The sequence below is a fragment of the Sturnus vulgaris genome, chromosome 1, assembly GCF_052056855.1.
Source record: "Sturnus vulgaris isolate bStuVul1 chromosome 1, bStuVul1.hap1, whole genome shotgun sequence".
In the NCBI taxonomy this organism is placed as follows: domain Eukaryota; kingdom Metazoa; phylum Chordata; class Aves; order Passeriformes; family Sturnidae; genus Sturnus; species Sturnus vulgaris.
In genome coordinates, this window is record NC_142243.1 from 37,859,782 (window position 1) to 37,878,718 (window position 18,937).

At 36.3% G+C, this 18,937-nt stretch overlaps 1 protein-coding gene across 1 annotated transcript; it reads right to left on the reverse strand.

The window, feature by feature from the left end:
• Positions 1-2,257: 2,257 nt before the first annotated feature.
• On the reverse strand, positions 2,258-16,313 carry EFHB (EF-hand domain family member B). The gene is made up of 13 exons (XM_014883345.2): positions 16,056-16,313; positions 15,901-15,963; positions 14,932-15,075; positions 13,744-13,924; positions 13,041-13,151; positions 11,350-11,476; positions 10,901-10,984; positions 9,089-9,156; positions 7,622-7,776; positions 6,605-6,812; positions 6,032-6,235; positions 5,349-5,530; positions 2,258-2,508 (listed from the first exon to the last, which is right to left on the reverse strand). The coding sequence occupies exons 1-13, from the start codon at positions 16,311-16,313 to the stop codon at positions 2,344-2,346; spliced, it is 1,950 nt and encodes a 649-aa protein (XP_014738831.2). The 3' UTR covers positions 2,258-2,343.
• Positions 16,314-18,937: the final 2,624 nt, after the last annotated feature.

Below are 18,937 nucleotides of genomic sequence, written 5' to 3' on the forward strand. Positions count from 1 at the left end.
ACAATACTCAACTTGCAACTTTAAAGCCTAAAAACATGTCATTGAATTCACATATTGGGAAATCAAACAGACATGAAACACAAAAATCTGCACCAAAGCTCTGTGTACCCAAAGCATTTAACAAAAGGAAGCAAGGAAGCAAAAGAATTGGGGAACTCCTGAGAAGTCACTGTGTCACAGTGATTAAATCTTTCAGGGGCTTCCTAATGTATTGTGATGAAAACAAGCACCTATGAGCAGAATTTACAGCTCTTTTCAGTAATTTATCTTTTAAAGCTTCAGAGGGGTAATTTGAAACCCAAAGCTGAAAGAAAATCTTTAGTCTGTGGTTACAAATATATTCACATAAAACTAAGCCATGATTTATCACTCTTCTTTATTCAGAAGTTATTTAGCAGACTGACCAAGAACATTAATTCAATTTCATTGACAAAGAAAATATTCTCCTGAAAGTAAAGGAGAGCAAATGAGTATCTTTCTGATAGATTAAAAAAAATAGGATTCAGAGAATTTCAAACCACTGAACAAACACAACAGATCTCATATATATACACATACATATATACATACACATACACATACACAAATCCAGTAATTTTTTTTTTAATTTTCCCCTGAAGTGAGCTTGAATATTTAATCTAAAATCTATTGAAGAGGAAAGATTTTTTTTCCTAAAGTAATTCTCTCCAATGCTTCTGAAAGTTTGCTCAACAACAGTAAAGGATTCTTCCCTCCCACATAATATGAGCAGAAAAAAAGCTTTAGAGATTTTCACTGGAGGTGGTAAAATTCTAATATAATAAATTCAATTGTAATCAGCTGTACATTTATCTTTCTGTCGTGATTCCACTTGGGACAGTCAGTCTGCTTCCTGCACGCTTCTAAGTGCATGCAGAGATTTCCAGAAGGATGGGGAGGCAAGGCAGCAACAGTGCAGAACATTCATTCACAGCAGGAAAGAAGTTGCCTTCATCAAGCAGCATTTCCACCACCTGCTCCTTGGAGATACCAGAAAGCAAATTCTTTCTACTTGATGTAAGACAGCTACTGTTAATGCTACAAAAATAACGTACAAAAGGGTCTGACTTGCAGATGTCATGTAACAAGCTAGTTACATATAAATTACCAGCTCCTTAAACATAGGCAAAAGAGGAATCTTAACAAACATGAAAGGAGGTTATAAAAAAATTTTAAGCTGGCATTACATGGGCATTTCTAGTATTTAAAATAAAAGAACCTCGACTTTCATTGTAAAACTCAGTAACGCTTTTGGCTGGCAACATTCTCCAAATCTTATTAAGGTACTTAAAGCACCAATAGGTGTCAAAGTGACATCCTTCTTGAAATCCTGGATGTTAAGATTCCATTGGGCAAGGATTTTTCTTTTGAATTTGAAAGTGTAGAAGGAATATTTCTCACTGTTAATAGTGAACAATTTCCATCTGTTTTACACCAAAGTTCAGTACTGTAGTAGAAGAGTGAACATTCCAACTCACAGTTGCAGATTTTAGTATTATTTACTTTCCATTGTTTATTCTTATTGGACTTTATATATATTCTTTGATATTTGCATAGTAACCTTTAAGTGTTCCATTAATGACTCTCCCTCTTCCCAAGAAACCACATTGGTCACAAATGAACAGTTGGCTCTCTGAAAGCCCTCACAAATTTTTCTGACTACTCAGCCTGCACTTTTATGTAATGTTTATGACATTAACACCTCTCAATATCCATTCTTTTTTCTTCATTGTGAAAACTGAATACTATTAAGTAATAGTCATAAACTTGCATTAAAAATAAGAGCCCTCTGCCACACAACTGGACATTCATTTCTTAACCTGTAGGTTTTTATGGAGTCTATTTCATGACAACACTTTAGATCCCACACCTATTGCTATGTACCTTCCTTACTATTTTACTGTAAAGCACTTCCTGACATTAACTTTCAAACATCTCAAATACTTTGCCACAACCGGATCTTTGTTGAAAAGAATTATGGAAGATGAGAAGAAAGGGGAAACGCCATTATATGACAATAATCTTTGAGAGGCCTTGAATATCTGAAAAATTGATCTTTAGTAATTTCAAAAGTGTCCTTCCATTTATAAGCACATAAAAAAAAAGTAATTAAAAAATGTAAAATAGAATATGAGATAAATATTTGTATTACATTTACAAGCATGGATACCAGTTCCTACCAACTGCAATGATTCATATATATGTGGTGAACCCACTACTCAGAAAGACAATACACATATAAATATTTATTGTTTATTATTTATTAAGCATCAGAATTATGACTGACATTAAATAAAAGGAGTGCCCAGAGACTAGAATCAGAGACTAGAATTCTATGTGTGATTCATGTATCTTATTCAGTATATCCCACATACTTTCTTCACAATCACAAAGCTCTTTTATCTCATGTTTTGTACACACTTGCTTCCATATTTCTTCAAACCTTTCATCTGCAACATTCATGCCCATATTGTGGAGAACTTGTTTAATCTACAAAAATAATACAAAATAATACGATTCATGTATTTCTAGTCAGCATTTTGTTAAACTATACAGTGTCTGGCTTTTACATATTTAGCAATCTCTATTTGCCAAAGAATATTTTCCCACTCTTAAATTAAAACTACAGGCCACATCTTGCATCCTCAATGAATGAAGTTCATATTTAAGTAAATCTGAATCTTATTGCAATGAAAGCTGTACAAAATTGTCTGTAATTATTACAGCAATGTTGATGCACTACTTCAACACTGGGAAAATATCAAATACAGAAGACTCAGGGAAAAGTAAATGTTTTTTTAAAAGCACGAAGTAAAGTTCTGTTTATCCATTCAATTTTTGCTGTCTGCAGTTACCAACATAAATCAGATTATATTATTATCTGCATTTCACAGCAGGAGTGCTATACACAGGGTCATCATCTGGTATAGATAAGTGGGTAAAGTGACTAAATCGAAATGGTTCAGATCAACTTTGAGCCTTACTATCATTTTATACCAAAATAATTCAGCAGAAGGGACTTTTTCCATATTTTTTTCACTAGGGTGCTTCCTGTTGCATGCCTCATTATACTGACCTCATTAGAGGAAGGAACTTTAGAAGAATATTGATTCCCCCTGTGCTTCTGTTAGTATCAGCAAATATTTGGTTCCTTCAATTGTATCATATATGTGCATGTACCTGTGTGTTATATTTATGCTATGGAGACTTTATGCATGCTTTGATAAAATAAGACCTTTAATACAGTCAAATCAATCTTTTCATACTGTCTTTTGTATAAATATAGGCCTGATCCCCAGTACAGAAAATCTTCAGCTTCACCTGAGCCAATAAATCTGTGAAAGTTTGTGCAAGCTGAATTTGCAGGAGGAAAAAAGGGAATGAATTTTTCTTTAAGCATAGGTGGTGTTTCAGTCAAATAAATCATATTACCCACGAGTAAAACAAACCAGATCTGATCCAGTGTCTTCAACAAACTAGTAAAATATAGAAGTTAAACAAAAAGCAGTATTCCTTCACAGGACACCACTGCAGGGAGAATAAAGGACAACATGCTCTCATAATTTGGCTTCACCGTGTTAAGAGAAAGCTCTCCTGACTCATCAACTGCTGTAAAATCAACACAGACAAAACCATGGACTATCATGTGTAGACAGGATAAAACTCACTCTCACCTATGAGCAACAAGATCATGCTGCACACAAATTACACACTATGCCTCAATTACATAACTTCTCTTCAACAGACTGGAGAGAATTTCAGTGAGAAAACAGCAAGCCCAAGAACTACTTTGTTCTTTTGCAACAAGATGAGTCACCTCATGAAACTATTTCATAGTCAGAATTTGCATTCATTTCTACCACACTATAAAAAAATTGTATTAAATTACTCTGAATCTTCATCTAATAATAATATCATATAATCACATAATAATTTCATTAACCATGAAATTGTTGGAAACATTAATTATACACATCAAAACAATAATCATAAAATGCCCAAACAGCCCATTTCATGAACATAGGGTGCTTCAATAGACTCAGAGGTGGTTCTGCACTGAATTCTATATAGGTAGTACAGTCTACAACAGATATGACATCTCAGGACATGTAGAAACTTCAAAGAACAGTTCTATCTAGTGCCTGACAGATGTAATTGGCAGATGTAATTGGCTTCTCAATGAAGCGTGAATCCCATTCACTCTTAGCTATTTGCTGCATGCACGCATTTCCTGCTTTCAGAGCTTGATTATAAAGCGGTAAATGCTCATGTACACAACATTCTGACAAGGCATTTGATGAGCATGACACCACACCTTTTCCCTCCAGCCACTAACTAGCAACACTATTTTCTGTAAAATATATATTCAAGTTCCAGATCCACTTTCAAACATGACTGCTGAATATTTAATATGAGTTGTAGAGGTGAAAGGGTTGCCATAGCTTCTTTTCTCATTTTAGATTGGAATTTCACATTTCATTACAATTGTGTAACAAATTTCAGGTAACAAAGTTCTCTCTTAATATTTTTCCCTATAAATTGTATAAAAATGTAAAAACAAAGTGATAAACAATACTGAAGAAGATGCAGCAAAGTTGTTTTAAAACTTATGTGAGAGAAACTCTGGTCCGTGAGAAAACAGAGTAGTAGGAGACTGCAGATATATCAGAAAAATTGTGGAGTCCCCAAGTAAGTCTGTAGAGTCTTATGTACCATCTTCATCTTCAGAATTATGAGACAGCACAGCATTGCTGTATGACTCCCAATGTCCTCCATCACTGCACAGATCGTTTGTAGATCTGAGCCTACGACTGTGACTCAGGAGAGGACTTAAAAGGTACTTTCAAGTGGTTTGCTGAATTTGTCATTAGCAAAACCTGCCAAGTTTGTCTGAGGAGAGACACTCTTGTTAAAATTTTCCACTAAACACCCCTTTGTGATAGAAATTTTTTTATACACCTGTAAAAATCTTCTTGTGGGTTTTTTAAGACATTTAAAGAAATCATAGAATAACTTAGATTGGAAGAGATTTCTGGAGATCATTCATCCAATGACATAATCAAAGCAGGGCTAACTATTAAACCATGTTGCCTGAGACCTTGCTCAGAAATTTGAATAGGTTGGATCTCAATAAAATTAATATCTATCCTCAGGAATAATTTAGAATGTGAAAAGTGCATATTTTTCAGATAGCTGAATGGATGTAAAGCAAGATGGTAATGTTGCACTATGAATTTTACAACCTGTTTACTTGATAATATGACTTCCCACTTCCACATGGCCAGCAGAACAATTATCTTGGAAGAATATTCTGAAGAAATTCACTATACCTCTGCCTTTGGTCTCTTTTTTAAAAGATCTTTTTCATACACTCCCTTTTGACTGAAGACAGAAGGGTACAATATTGCAAAACTATTGCCCTGGTCACCATAATTAGTTGTGTCAGCGAGACGGTGAATTTGAGGAGCAGGAATATCTGAGCGAATAGTTGGAACACCACACAATGGATAACCTGTAAAAATCAATCAACAAGCAGCATGGATAAATAGTGCCAGGGAGAATAAAACGTTTTGCATGAAATAAGAAGACATGTGATGTTTGACATAGGTTCAATAACAAGTCATACAATTTTCTTCCTTGTATCTTTTTTCATATTTTAGAAGTCCTGGCTTCAGCTACATCATGAAGTGTGAAAACAAGGAACCTTGCAGTAATATACTAGTACTTACTTACTTACTTAGTATTCCCAGCTGAACGTATTTTAGGTGATTCCAAGGAGATATGATTCTCCTAAAATTACTAGCATAATTTCTCAAAGGCATCTACATTAATTTCAATGTTTTGAAGAAACTATCCCTTCCAACTTTCAAGTCCCAATCATAAAAAAAAACTTACCTTAGATAAATTAATTCACTATTTTACATTAGTAGAACCTGTAGCAATACTTTTTAACTTTGTTCCTGATTTTGTCTTAAATAATGCTCAGAAGTGAGCAGCAGTCCACTGTACTTACAGGATGTTGGGATACCACCTACTACAGCATTATACTGAGAAGATGATGTTTGATAATTTGTATATACACGGTCTGTTGATCTTGTAAGTGGTTTAGGCATCTTTTTAGAGCTTCCTGATCCTTTTAACCCAAGATCTTCCTGTTCTGGCAGTGGTTCATCCTCTTTCTTTGTGTCTTTGGGAAGACAGGCATCTAATTTTTTCCCTATATAGAAAAGTTATGGTACAGCCAAGATATATTATCAACACATTATAGAGTAAGAGGCAAAAAACTTTGCTTGAAAAACTGTTAAGGAAGTAACATAATTCATCTACATTTCTGATAATGCTTCTAGGAGATGTTTTACTTTCTGTTGATTGGTATTACTAAGGAAACTTCCCAGTAACAATCTCAGTGTGCAACACAGAATTCCAAGATTCTGAAACATATCTGTACCTGAAACCCTGCAGATATTAAATCACTCTCTAAATCCTCCCTTCTGAAGGAGTACCTAGTTTACAACAGCAATGTCCTTTCAACAGCTATTCTAAGAACAAGATCATTCCCACAATTTCCCAGAATTAAGACATCTACCTTTTCTAATTATTTTTTCTTCAAACTCTTTAACACCCATTTTATCTTTCCAGTTCAGAAAGTTCGCAAAGTCCCGGTAATTAATCAGACCATCCTTATCCAAATCACAGCAGTCAAATAAGGAATCCAGGAGCTCATCATCTATATTCACATTCAGCTGAAAAAAGATCCTTCGTAGATTGTCTTTGTGTATGATTCCATCACCATTCTATTACAAAGAAAAACAGTTGTTATATTCTATGATCTTCTAAAAGCCATCATAAAGTAATTTCACCAAAAGAAACACATACACGTGTTTAGATAGATAGATAGATAGATAGATAGATAGATAGATAGATAGATATACACAAGTAGCACTGACACACCAAATAAAGGCTAATATTTTATAAATTAGAAATCTGAATAGAAGACTGTCAAAAAGTAATTTTGAACTTAAATAATATAGTGATTTGAGAGTAAAGGTGTGACAAGCTATTGTGACAAGACAACAATCTAATCATAAATGTTGAGGAAAAGTCAAGATGTCTTTAAAAGTAAGACATCAATCATTCTGTATACATTACAATTAATGTTACATATGAAATGTCAATTACAATCTTTTTCCCAGAGAGAATAAAAGAAAATATCTGAAATTCTGATGCTTGACAACTCAATCAAAAAGTACAGCTCGGAAGAAAATACGAACATAATCCCTTCCACTGTATTCTGTTCAGGAAGAAATGCCAGAATTTGAAGTCAAAAAATTGTTAAGATTACTCCTGCTTGTGTGCTCCCTCTAACCTGTGTATTCCAAATAATACTGTGAAAAGCTCCGAATACTATTGTGTCTAATTCCATAGCATATCACAGTAGATAAAACATATAACAACTACGAAGTTATCTTCACAGTTATAGTGAAGATATATTTAATCCATATTTATCTTACTATGCTTGTGCTCCTTCATGTCTGTATCTCTACAGCACAAGAGTGCTAGTGTCACGCATTCCTTTAAGTTTATACCTTTTCAGAGCACTAACCTTATCAAAATGTCTTAATGCTTCTAGTAACACATCAAAATTCTCATAGTTAGCTTTCTTCAGGCTTTGCCGAACTGCAATCAAGATAACTCTTTCTCTGTCCTTCCCATGGAGGAACTCACACGGAACCCGGACATGAAGAAGACCATTAACATCTATAAAAATGAACAATTCCTCAACGAGTTGTGCATATACAGTAAACAGACATTAAAAAAAAAAAAAAAAGGTGATTTTTAGCACTGTTGAACAGCTGATAGAACCATTTCATTACAAGATCAAATGGTCCATATCACTATTTCTCTACTCACACACAGCCAATATCAAAAACTTTGGAACATCATAATATAGCTTCACAAATCTATCCACTGCTTCCAAAAACTTCTAAAAGCAGTAGTTGTTACTCAATGTCCAGATAATTAAGTAAAAAAGAACATATTCATCTACCAGTTCCAGTCTGTCATGTTCCAGATACATATGAGAGGAAATTTAGTATTTTGGATAATTATACATCACTGGTTTCTAGAGAGACAATGCACTATTTTTATGTTACTGTTCCCATTTTTTATGTATCCTAACTTTATTAGTATTTTTTAAACACTTTAGCACACTGAGCTACAATCTCGATCCAAATTCCCAAGACGCCAAGGTGACTTTCTAGAGTGCAGGAAGTTCAGAGTTCAGTAACAAACACCTCATCCCTCTCTAACAGCAGAGTACAAGCATTATTTTCTACTTGTTAATTATGAATTATTTTGTTCAGTTCCTTCTACTCTTCCTTATAGCATGAACTTTATTACACGACATAGTAAAACATATAAAAGCTTATGCACTCTTTGAACAGGCTTTCTCTGGCCCAGATTAACTGGATGACTTTGATCCACTTAATTTTTTTCCTTGCCAATTATTGACTGTACTCCCTAATTATTAAACATAATGTTAAAACATCATCAATCATAACACTGACTACTTGAGTTGACTAGCTTCCAAAATTTTATCATAATGAAAATTAATAGCTTTTTTTTTTACTCTGCTTTCTATCTCCTTGCAATCTTCAAAAACTTATCATTCCAATGTATTGCTTGTTATTTTTACTCTTTTTAGAGAAGTGCTTGAGAAATCATTGAGAGGGAAGATGCATGATTAATTTAAATAACCATTTTAATTTGTCACTTTGATGTCAATAAGGGTTTTCTGCCATTTCCCATTTTGTTACATTCAGCTACAAAAGCTTTAAAAAAGAAAAAAAAAATACCAGCATGATAATCCTAAAGCTTCTTTATTTTTGATATTTACTTTTTTCTCACGAGCAACTTCAAAGCCACTCAAATTTTCATTTCAAAAATTTATTGTTGATAAATTTTTGTACCTTGCTTCTTAAAATTTTAGGAAAACTATATATACAACCAACAGTTATTACTTCAGTGGAGTTTCATCAGCAAGATTAGATTTTATTCTGCCCTTGCTTACCATATTCATCTGGAGAGGTCACCAATCCAAATGTATGGTCTGGGGGAACATTCATAGTTTCTGCTATACTGCCAATAAGGACATTTTTTGTTAATTGTCAAACAGGTTTTTAATAGCCAAAATAAAACCTCAGCTACTATTAAAAAATAAGAGTGATTATATAATAGGGATGATACTCATAGTTCACCTGAAATTTGTTTATCAGGACTTTGTTTCAACATTACTATTCCAGAAAAGCATCCCTTTACAAAGCAGATTAGAACATTCAGTTTGTAATGTAACACAGCCAAATGTAAATATTAACTTTTTGAACATTTATACTCATTAAAAGGAAAAACATTCTATGCCATTTTTCCAAAGAAAGTGATAGAAATGTATGAGAAAAGTCCTTGCAATCAAATAAAAATAATATTTAGACAAAAATCTCCAACGGAAATGTCTGAAATAAACTACTTTTGGTTAAAGTGGAAAAATTGAATCATATCTCTGCTTTTCCACACCCAATTTTGTGTCTACCAAAACGAGCAACCAAGCCCATATCCATGCAGAAAACTTGGCTCAATTCTATTTACCTAAAATTGAAAATTCTGTTTGTGACATTAAAGAACTGTTTCCTTTTTTTAATTTCAAAAAGATGCAATGCTCATTTTCATTTAAATAATTAAAACACTTATCTGAATCAAAAACCCCCATCAGAATTGAAAAGATAATCAGTGCTTTGTTCAAGAAGCACAAAACAACACACGAAAACCCACACAAAGAAATGGAAACACCACAATCTAAACACTACTATGTATATTTTTCTTTTATCATTTTCATAGCACACATAGGATATGGATGGTTGAAATTCACTAAATAAGATTAAGTTAGCCTGTATCTGTCTTGTAATATTAGTGCTGATGGGTTTTAGCCTGCACTGCAACTGATCCCTGACTGATCACACTGCTTCATGTTGCTCCTGCTCCAGGTCTATCTCACAATATTCTGGGACACAGTGACAGGGAGAGAAGAAACTGACTCATATTTGTGTTCACTCCTCACATGGAGAACACTTCTCCAGATCAACTTAAGCCTAGAATCTTGAGTTAAAAATTAACTTTTGCTACCAAAGTCAATGATGCTGTTAGTGAGCCTTAGACATATTTTTGCAGAAATCTAGAGCATCTGCAAAGACAGTCTTTGGATACACTCAGGAACCCTCGATTTGCAACACACCTGCAACCTAGCCCCACTGTTCCTTACGACTTCTGTGGTGCTTCTTAAGAGCTGTTCTGTAAAATTATAAAACTGTCCTAGATTGATTCATAAATGTCAGTCATTCTAATGATTCAACAGAGACTGGTAAATGCTGCTAGGTGATAACACAATTTACTTCCATGTCCTTTTCCAAGGAAATAACAAAGTGAGATTACAGATGATGTAACGAAGAAGACCAAAAATAGTGTCAGACTAAGCAAAATGGTCGAATCCCAAAACATTAGGTGAGATGTTTCAGTCTTTTCAAATCCTCCTAATTGCAAAATACAGGGGGAAAAATGTCTTAGAGAGTGCTTGTCACATACAGACCACTTAAACAGTAAGATCTAACTTCACTACTTGGACACAGTACAGCCCTTATTAGTAACTTGTGTACTTACCAGCCTAATTAGGGCAGGTAGAAGGTCCTTTTCTATTAAATGAGTGCTGCATAGAAGTATTAAGCACACAGCTATATTTTTTATCCAAGACATAAAAAGATTGTGGAGAAAGGACAAAAGTGAGTGAATTTTGTGCTTGATCTATTTATAACAGAAGGTATCTTTGCTTACTTACGGATCATGAACTTTTCCAACCAGAGGCTGGTGTTTTTCCTTAAAATCATCACTTCGTTTTGACACAAGGTGTGGTGCCCTCTTCCTACAAATTACGAAAATAACTCCTGCATATATTTGTTTACAAATATTCAAGAGTTTTTCAGTAATATTTTAAAATATTGTTCTATATTAAAAGAAAACAGCAACTCCTCTAAACTTAATAATTAAAACATCTTGCTAACTAAAATCAAAGGGCTTTCTTTACATAATGCTTAAGCTTTGCCAAGTGCTGTTATATGGTAAAAGCTATTTGGATAAACTGTTCTGAAAATCACATCTTGCATTTTCTATTCAGTTCAATACAGCTAAGGATAAGATTGTGAGATGTACAATTTTCTTCAAATATGAAGACCCACTCTTCCGGATAATTTATCCCATTAATTAACTAGTTCACTCATTGCAACTTACGAATCCAAGTCCAAGACCCAATTTAAGGTGTTAGCTGTATTTCGCCCATCTTCATAGTGAGGGGTTTCCATTCCATAAACAAAAGACTTGTTGAAGTGTGAATTATACTTTCTATTGACTGGTTCTCCTGCAGAAAAAGCAGGCATTTCAACCTGTGTAAAACACCTCAGGAAGAAAAATGTATCTTCATTCTTAAGACAAAACAATGAAGAAACAAAGGCAAATAACTAACAAACCTGTTCAATTAAAGATAAATAACTTGCATTCCCCGTTTATTGAGTAGTTAGGAACAATCTCATTGTCAAAAGTGAAGATAAAAGGCAAAATAAAAAGCAAAAATTGCTTCAGTTGGATATTCTTTTATGTCTGATTGAAGACAAGCTCAACAGAATAAATGAAACCATGTAGCCTAAGTGGTGAGCGTCATGCAAACAAATTGCTTTATATCTATACTTAAGCAGAAACGTGTAATATTTGATTTATTGTTTTTTAAAAATGCAAAAAAAAAAAATTGACTTGCTGCATTTTCAGATATACTCTAGCTATGTCTTTTTTCACAGAAAAAAAGTCTTTCTTTTCCCTCAAGGTCTTTTCACCTTGTAAAAAGAATGATAATTAGAACTTTCAAAAATATTAATCACTGCATGTTTTCTAACAGGCACTTCATATGGCTGTATGCCAGCATGGAATTTTTACACTCTTTCTGGGGCACTAGTTGACTTTTTTTTGTCAGTCTGACTTGGCCTCTCCATGATCTGGCTGATGGAAGTTACAAAAGAGACAGAAACAGATAATGAATAATTTCATGAAAGCACTCAAGAAAGGCAGGGAAGAGGAGGGATAAAGTTACAGGTTTGGCCAATTCATACCAATAGAATTTACAGTAGAATTTCCTCTGTGAGACAACAAAGTATTATAATTTCACATCTATGTAAGTCTCCACACAAAATTTACATTCACATTAACTGAAAGTCATGGAACTGGGAAAGAAGTGGCCAAAAAAATAAAAAGAGTACTGCATTTTAGGGTGCTATTTGTCACTCTGCACCTGTGAAACAAAGGGTCCTGAGCAGATCACATCACAGAGGTACAGCCCCTAGGGGCTGAAGCAATGCAGGCACAGCCCACAGTCCCATGCGGAGGATGCTGTAGGCAGAGGAACCTGTATTCCAGAGAGCCACTCAGCAGCCTCAAATTCTTCACAACCAGAGTTTAATGCTAAGCACCTCATCAGAAGTCTGTATGCTCTGAAATTCTGTTTGGATCCCAATGAAAGAAAGGAGCTACAGGAGAAAGTAGTGGAATGGGTTGGGCTCACAGTCCGTGACTTCAAATCTGATATTGCTTCCAGTGGCAAAGACAATGCCAAACTCAGTAAGCAACCAAGGCATCTGTGAGTTTCTAGTTTCCTGGAAATATTTTGCTTTTCAAGCCGCACCCAAAAGAAATCAGGCTTCCAACTCCTTCATGAAGCTCTTATACTGTTTTAAATGCCCATCCTGAAGTGATTGACAGCTCTAGAAACTGAGATCATGCTCTCTCAGTTGCATTTTTACATAATTTTCTAAAATATATTGTATTAATATGGTGGTTAAAATTAATAGTTTGCATCTCAAAAAGTAGCATACAGTATGCATTGAACACACGTAGAGGAACTTTTTATGTGGTTTCTTATCAGCCTTTTAACTTACCCACGTAATAATCCTCATGTGACAGAACGTACAACTCATGTCCTTCTCTCGCTTCTTTATCCACTTCCTCAAAGGTTTTTGGTGGATTTACAACCTCTCCAGCTGTTAAATCTGGAAACAAATAAAGAATGTATGGTTGGGGGAGCTAAGGGGGCTGGTTGTCTTGTTTGGTTCATTCTTAATTGCAAACAGTACCTTGTTAGTGAAGTTGATAATACTGCGGAAGGATGATACCACATTTCTAGTCAATCTGTATTCAATCTAATAACATAATGACATGAGACTAGGGAGAGAATCACAGAAACCCAGATGAACAGAATGTTTGCAAGAAAGCTACATGGGCAACACAGATGTGATTTCCTCCAGCCCATGGAGGAAAGAGACACATGTCAAGGAAGTTTCTTCCATGAGACCTATTAGAGTTGTTGAGAAAAGGAAGGTAAGTGACAGCTACCTAAAAAGTTCTCCCAGGAAATCTATAAAGACAGATCAGGAAGAGAGCCAAAAGCCCTGATAGTTAACATATGTTCTCAGCTGCTTGTTTCTTCATCGTAACTAAAACTTTTTAGGCCTTTCAGTAACTGTTACATAATAACTCTTCTCTTAAAATGGAGTTGTTGAAATCATAGAGCATGTGCTAGATACTAAATTACAGATTATCTTGTATTTACAGGAAATAAGTCTTAATGGCATATTTTCCTACCTTTGAAGACTTTTATTCCAAATGTAGTATTAACTATATCCAAGCCCTCAGGTAACTTAGAAGATTGATCATGTGATCTACCCAAAGGTGCTTCACGATTACTGGAGTAAATTGCTTCTTTCATGTTTTGCAGCTTTTCTTGAAATTCACTTTTAGCAACTGGACTTATCAATGAAGCTACCTGAAGACATCACAAACAACACCAGATGCAGGAAAACCAACAAACGCTGATCATTCACACATCACTATGACTACCCACACAAACAAAAGTTTGTTCATAAGTGTTCTAATGAGATCTTCCACGGTTACACTGACATAATTTTATCCACTGAGTTGCAAACCCAAATAGTATCTTGAGAGAAGACCACTAATAACCAATGCTACACTAAATTTCGAGCTAAATAAAATACTTACTATGAGATATTTTTATTTTTATGCTATTTTTTCCACTTTTTAACATATATATTTTCTGTTTGCAGTCTTTCTTTTCTTAGCACGTATTAGAAACTATAGTCAAATTATAATGTGACAAAACTAAAGTGATTTGATTTTTCAGACTATCCATCAAAGTAATGGGGATTCTAGAGAAGATTTATTATTAGACTCTCATTGAATATTATATAAAGAAATATAGAAAAAAGTAGTTGCAAATACAATTGATCCAAACCCATGCTTAATAAACTGACTAGGCTTCCAACCCTTCCTACAGATAGTATTTAAATAATAACGCAAAGTCTTCAACAGACAGTTCAGGCTAATCCAGTACAGATCCAGTACAGATCAATCCATTCAACAAAAAATTTCTAAGGAAGGATCATCAAAACTTGGCTGTCTTTCATATTGGATATGCCTAATAAATGTCCTAGTCAACATCCTCTAATACTAGGACTTATGTCCTTCATAAAAATACACTTTACTAACACAACTGCTATTTTTAGAGATAGGAACACGAAGTGTGTGATACATCACTGATAACAGTCACTGAACTTCAAATATCTTCCAGTTTCAATAATGGTAAATAAGTCCTATGATTTGAGCCCAGAACTCAAGTAATTCACAGCGCTGTGAAATGCTGCTGTATCAATCACTCAGCTATATCCCTGACTATGGGGAAATCAGTTGCTTTGATTAAGAACCCTCTTAAAAGAGGTTCACTCTTAAACAAGAGTAAATGAGTCACATTCTTACAGTGAATTTGGAAGTTGACTTTATGCCATGTGTCAAGTGAGTTGCAACATCGGGATCATCTGCTGTGCCATAGAATATTATTTTAGCACCTGGAGCTGGATCTGTTGTATTTCGAAACTTTCGTACAACAGTTGGAGTAACAGGCTACATGTAAGGCAAAACAAAAACAAGTTTACACCAGACATTCACAAAACATTAGTGAAAAGAAAATGTACTGCAGACATTTGTGTCGTTCCAGATATAAGAACAAAATATGAGGATGCTTTAGGGCTGTACTACATGCATATGCTCCTGCAGATGCTAATACTGTGAGCATAAGGTCAAAATAACCCAGACAAAATTTTATCAAATCAGTATTGCTAAGTTTTAATGCTTCCCATAATTTGGGGTTTTTTTGTAGGTTTTTTTTTTTTTTTTAATTTGGGTAACAGCTACTTCACATGTTCTTGATGAAAACTAGATGCTACACTTATACATTTCAGAAACCTTTAACCTGATTCACAGCAATTCCACCATCAATGAAGCATTTTGGGAATTATTTAAATCACGGTGTTGGGGTTTTTAAAATTATCATTTAAAGGGAGACCTGCTATTTAAAGCACCCATTTGTGTCTCAGTAGCCTCTGACTCATCAGGGCCATGGAGAATAGCCAGTGGAAATCACAATTCTGGCTGGCATCCTTGTAAAGAACCACCTCCATCAGAAGTAACAGCAATTCCTAATAATTACTCTAATTGCATTAACAGAGGGGAAAACTGTCTAAAACAATTATATTTGGTCCCAACTAAGCAAGCACGGTGTCTATTGTAAAACATGCAGAACGAAAATGCACTGCCAGAAGTGTTTTCCAATCCTGCCAGCTAGTCTTCACAATTCTACGTGACAAAAACAAACCCTGAAATAAATAGTAGTTTCAAAAGCGAAGGGATGTAGAAAAAAACCCAGGATGGTCTATAAAACCGACTCACCCTAGGCAACACCTCTTTGAGACAACTCGCAACCGTGCTGCCCGCGGAACGCAACTTTCCAGCCTAAACAATGCAATCAAAAAATAAATAACGCATAACGAAACGCATTGTAACAATACAAACAAATAGGCAAATTGGGATCTGACACTACGCACGGAACATTGTCCAATTGCCCCCGTGTTGATGGGGCCGGGAAGGAGCCGCACCCACTCGCAGGGAGATGCGCCTTCCCCTCCCACACCCGCCCCTCTTCCAGCCCCTTCCCTCGGCGAGACTCCGCCCCAGGAAAACACTGAGGGCGGGCGGCTTCGCGGCATCGGTGGGACCCTTTCGACCAAGGCACTCACGGGCAGCAGCTCCGGAGTCCTGCCGGGAATCGCCTTTTCTGGGCATGGCGATGGCTGCTCCGCCATGGCCACCGCTTACTCTGCTCGCTCGGTAACGGCGGCGGCGGCGGCGCCGGGAGCGCTCGTGCCAGGCGGGCGGTGCGGCCGCCGCTCACAGCGCTCCTCCATCCCCTCGCACCCAGCGCCCTCCATCCTGGCCCCTCACAGCGCTCCGCCATCCCCTCGCACCCAGCGCTCTCCATCCTGGCCCCTCACAGCGCTCCGCCATCCCCTCGCACCCAGCGCTCTCCATCCTGGCCCCTCACAGCGCTCCGCCATCCCCGCGCACCCAGCGCCCTCCATCCTGGCTCCTCACAGCGCTCCGCCATCCCCTCGTACCCAGCGCCCTCCATCCTGGCCCCTCAGTGCGCTCCGCCATCCCCCCTCACACCGGTGCCCCCTCTTCTCCCCTCACAGCCCTCCCTCCACCGCCCTCAGCACCCGCCACCCCCCTTACATCTCACAGCCCCTCGGCGAAAGCCAGGAAATAGATTGCATTGGGCTATTTTGTAAATGTCGTGATTTATAAAAATAATCAAGGCCCAGCCGCAGAAGTCGCACGTTCCTTAGACCGATTGTTAAAAAAAAAAAAAAATCTACCAGCTTTCAGACAGGCAGGTTGAATCTTGAGGTTGAAATGAGGTTTTACGTGGTCAAAAGTTTGATCAAGCTTTCAGTCTTTATTACTGTAATAAAAAACACTGTCCCTTTCACAAATTTTGTCACATGCTATTAAAATACTGTATGCTGGGGCTGTTCCTCTAGAGAAAAGTGCAGCTCCCACCCACCTACTGCATGGAGGTGGGTGAGAGAAGCCCGTCAGCACTACCCCATGTATCAGATACGTGAGTGCTATCCCTGCTCTTAAACGAGTCAACACCTGGTATATCTAACCCTCTGTATTTGCATTTTATTAACAGATGTGGATTATTTCAGAAAAGCAGCGTGGGTAAGACTGAACAAGTTTCACTGCTGTTTAACAGACCCTCAGTTCTTACAAAGACTTTTATTCTCAGACGACATTTAGCAATCTATCCCCTTCTTCCTAGCAAAACATCTCGATCACATTCTGCTCCATTCTCCATAGTCCTTCGATGGCAAAACCAATTTTAGATAAACATACGGACCTTAATCATAATTTATCAAATATTACCAGGTTTTATTCTCTGCTCTAAGATTTGTTTGGTAAGGACTTTAAATGAATGATGCTAAATCAAAACTAAATTCCTTTTCTACAAATGGAAGGTGAGAGATTCAGGCAGCCACTGCTGCCTAATGATCTACTCCGGCTATCCAAATCACCAAAAGTACTTGTCAGTGCCATGATCCATGAACTTCCAGCATATACAAATGTATCTTCTCCAGGCAAGAAGCATGATGATCAACTAGAAGCATCAACTATGATCTAGCTGTGGCAGTGCTGGTGCCCTTTTTCAAAAGAAGTTATGTGTTTTTCTGCTGTGTATGTGGCTGCACCACACCCCTAATATGGAACAGCCATATCCCAGTTGGGAACTAAAGAAGCACTTGTAAAATCTTAACGTGTTCAGTTCTTTTTATATTTCAATTATATTTGTTGTTGCTTGAAGTTTAGAGTGTTCCTGCCAAATAAAGCAATAATTTTTGGTAGTTTAATAAATAAAATGATTGGTTTTGTCTTGCCTTGTGATCCATTCATGTGTGAGGCTAATTTCTATCTAGTAAAGTTGTCAGAAGGGAGAACTCTTTATAGAGAGGAAGAGCAAAGTACAATAATGTAAAAATTAGATGGTAATAATGGGTACAGGAAACTGGGCCTTTTTTATCCCAGGATAAAATTCAGGAATTTTTTTTTTCTTTGTGTTTGTTGTATTTCTAGATAGTTCTCTACCTGTGCTCAAGCTGGTATCATTTTTATATATTCTCTGCATTGCTGATTTGTTTTTACCTTGTTTTTCCCCCAGTAGGTGGCCACACTTGCTAATTGAAAGCATCCACTCAGCCCCGATGGAGTGGGTTGGGTTAAAGGCATAAAATAGGACTTGGACATGTGAAAAGAGTGCCTATTGCAGAAACAAGTAGAGCAGAAGTCCTCAGCCTTCTTTTTTTTCCCCTCTCTGTGCTTTTTTTCTTTTTTGTAGAAATGTGGGTCCCCTATAAATCAACTTGAAACCTACTAACAATATACATTCTTTCCTATAATTCTTCTCATTCTGCAATCAGTGTCATATCCATTCTTTCTTATTCTGAAAGTTATTTTGGCCACAGAAAGAATATTGGACCTGTAATTTGAAAGGAAAGATGACAAATTAACAAAAAACAATTGAACTCAATTTTAGGTGAAAAAAAAGATCAAAACTTTCTTAACTTCAGCATGAATTTGTCATCTTCTATGTCACAAGTAGGATCTCTAGAGAAAGTTGTTTGGAAAAAGTTGAACAAAATTTTCCATTCTACAGCAGCAGTTTTTTTCCTCAACAGTACTTGACATTTCATTAGTTTCTGACATCCAATTCCCACAACCTAATGCCTTTTTCTGTCTTGTTTAGGCTAAAATGGAGGAATGGAAACTGTCTAAAACCCTGCATTTTACTTTCTTTATGAAGTGCAAACTCCCCATGTTCTGCAACACAGCTCTCACTCTGACTATGGTGCTGGCATAGACTGGAGTC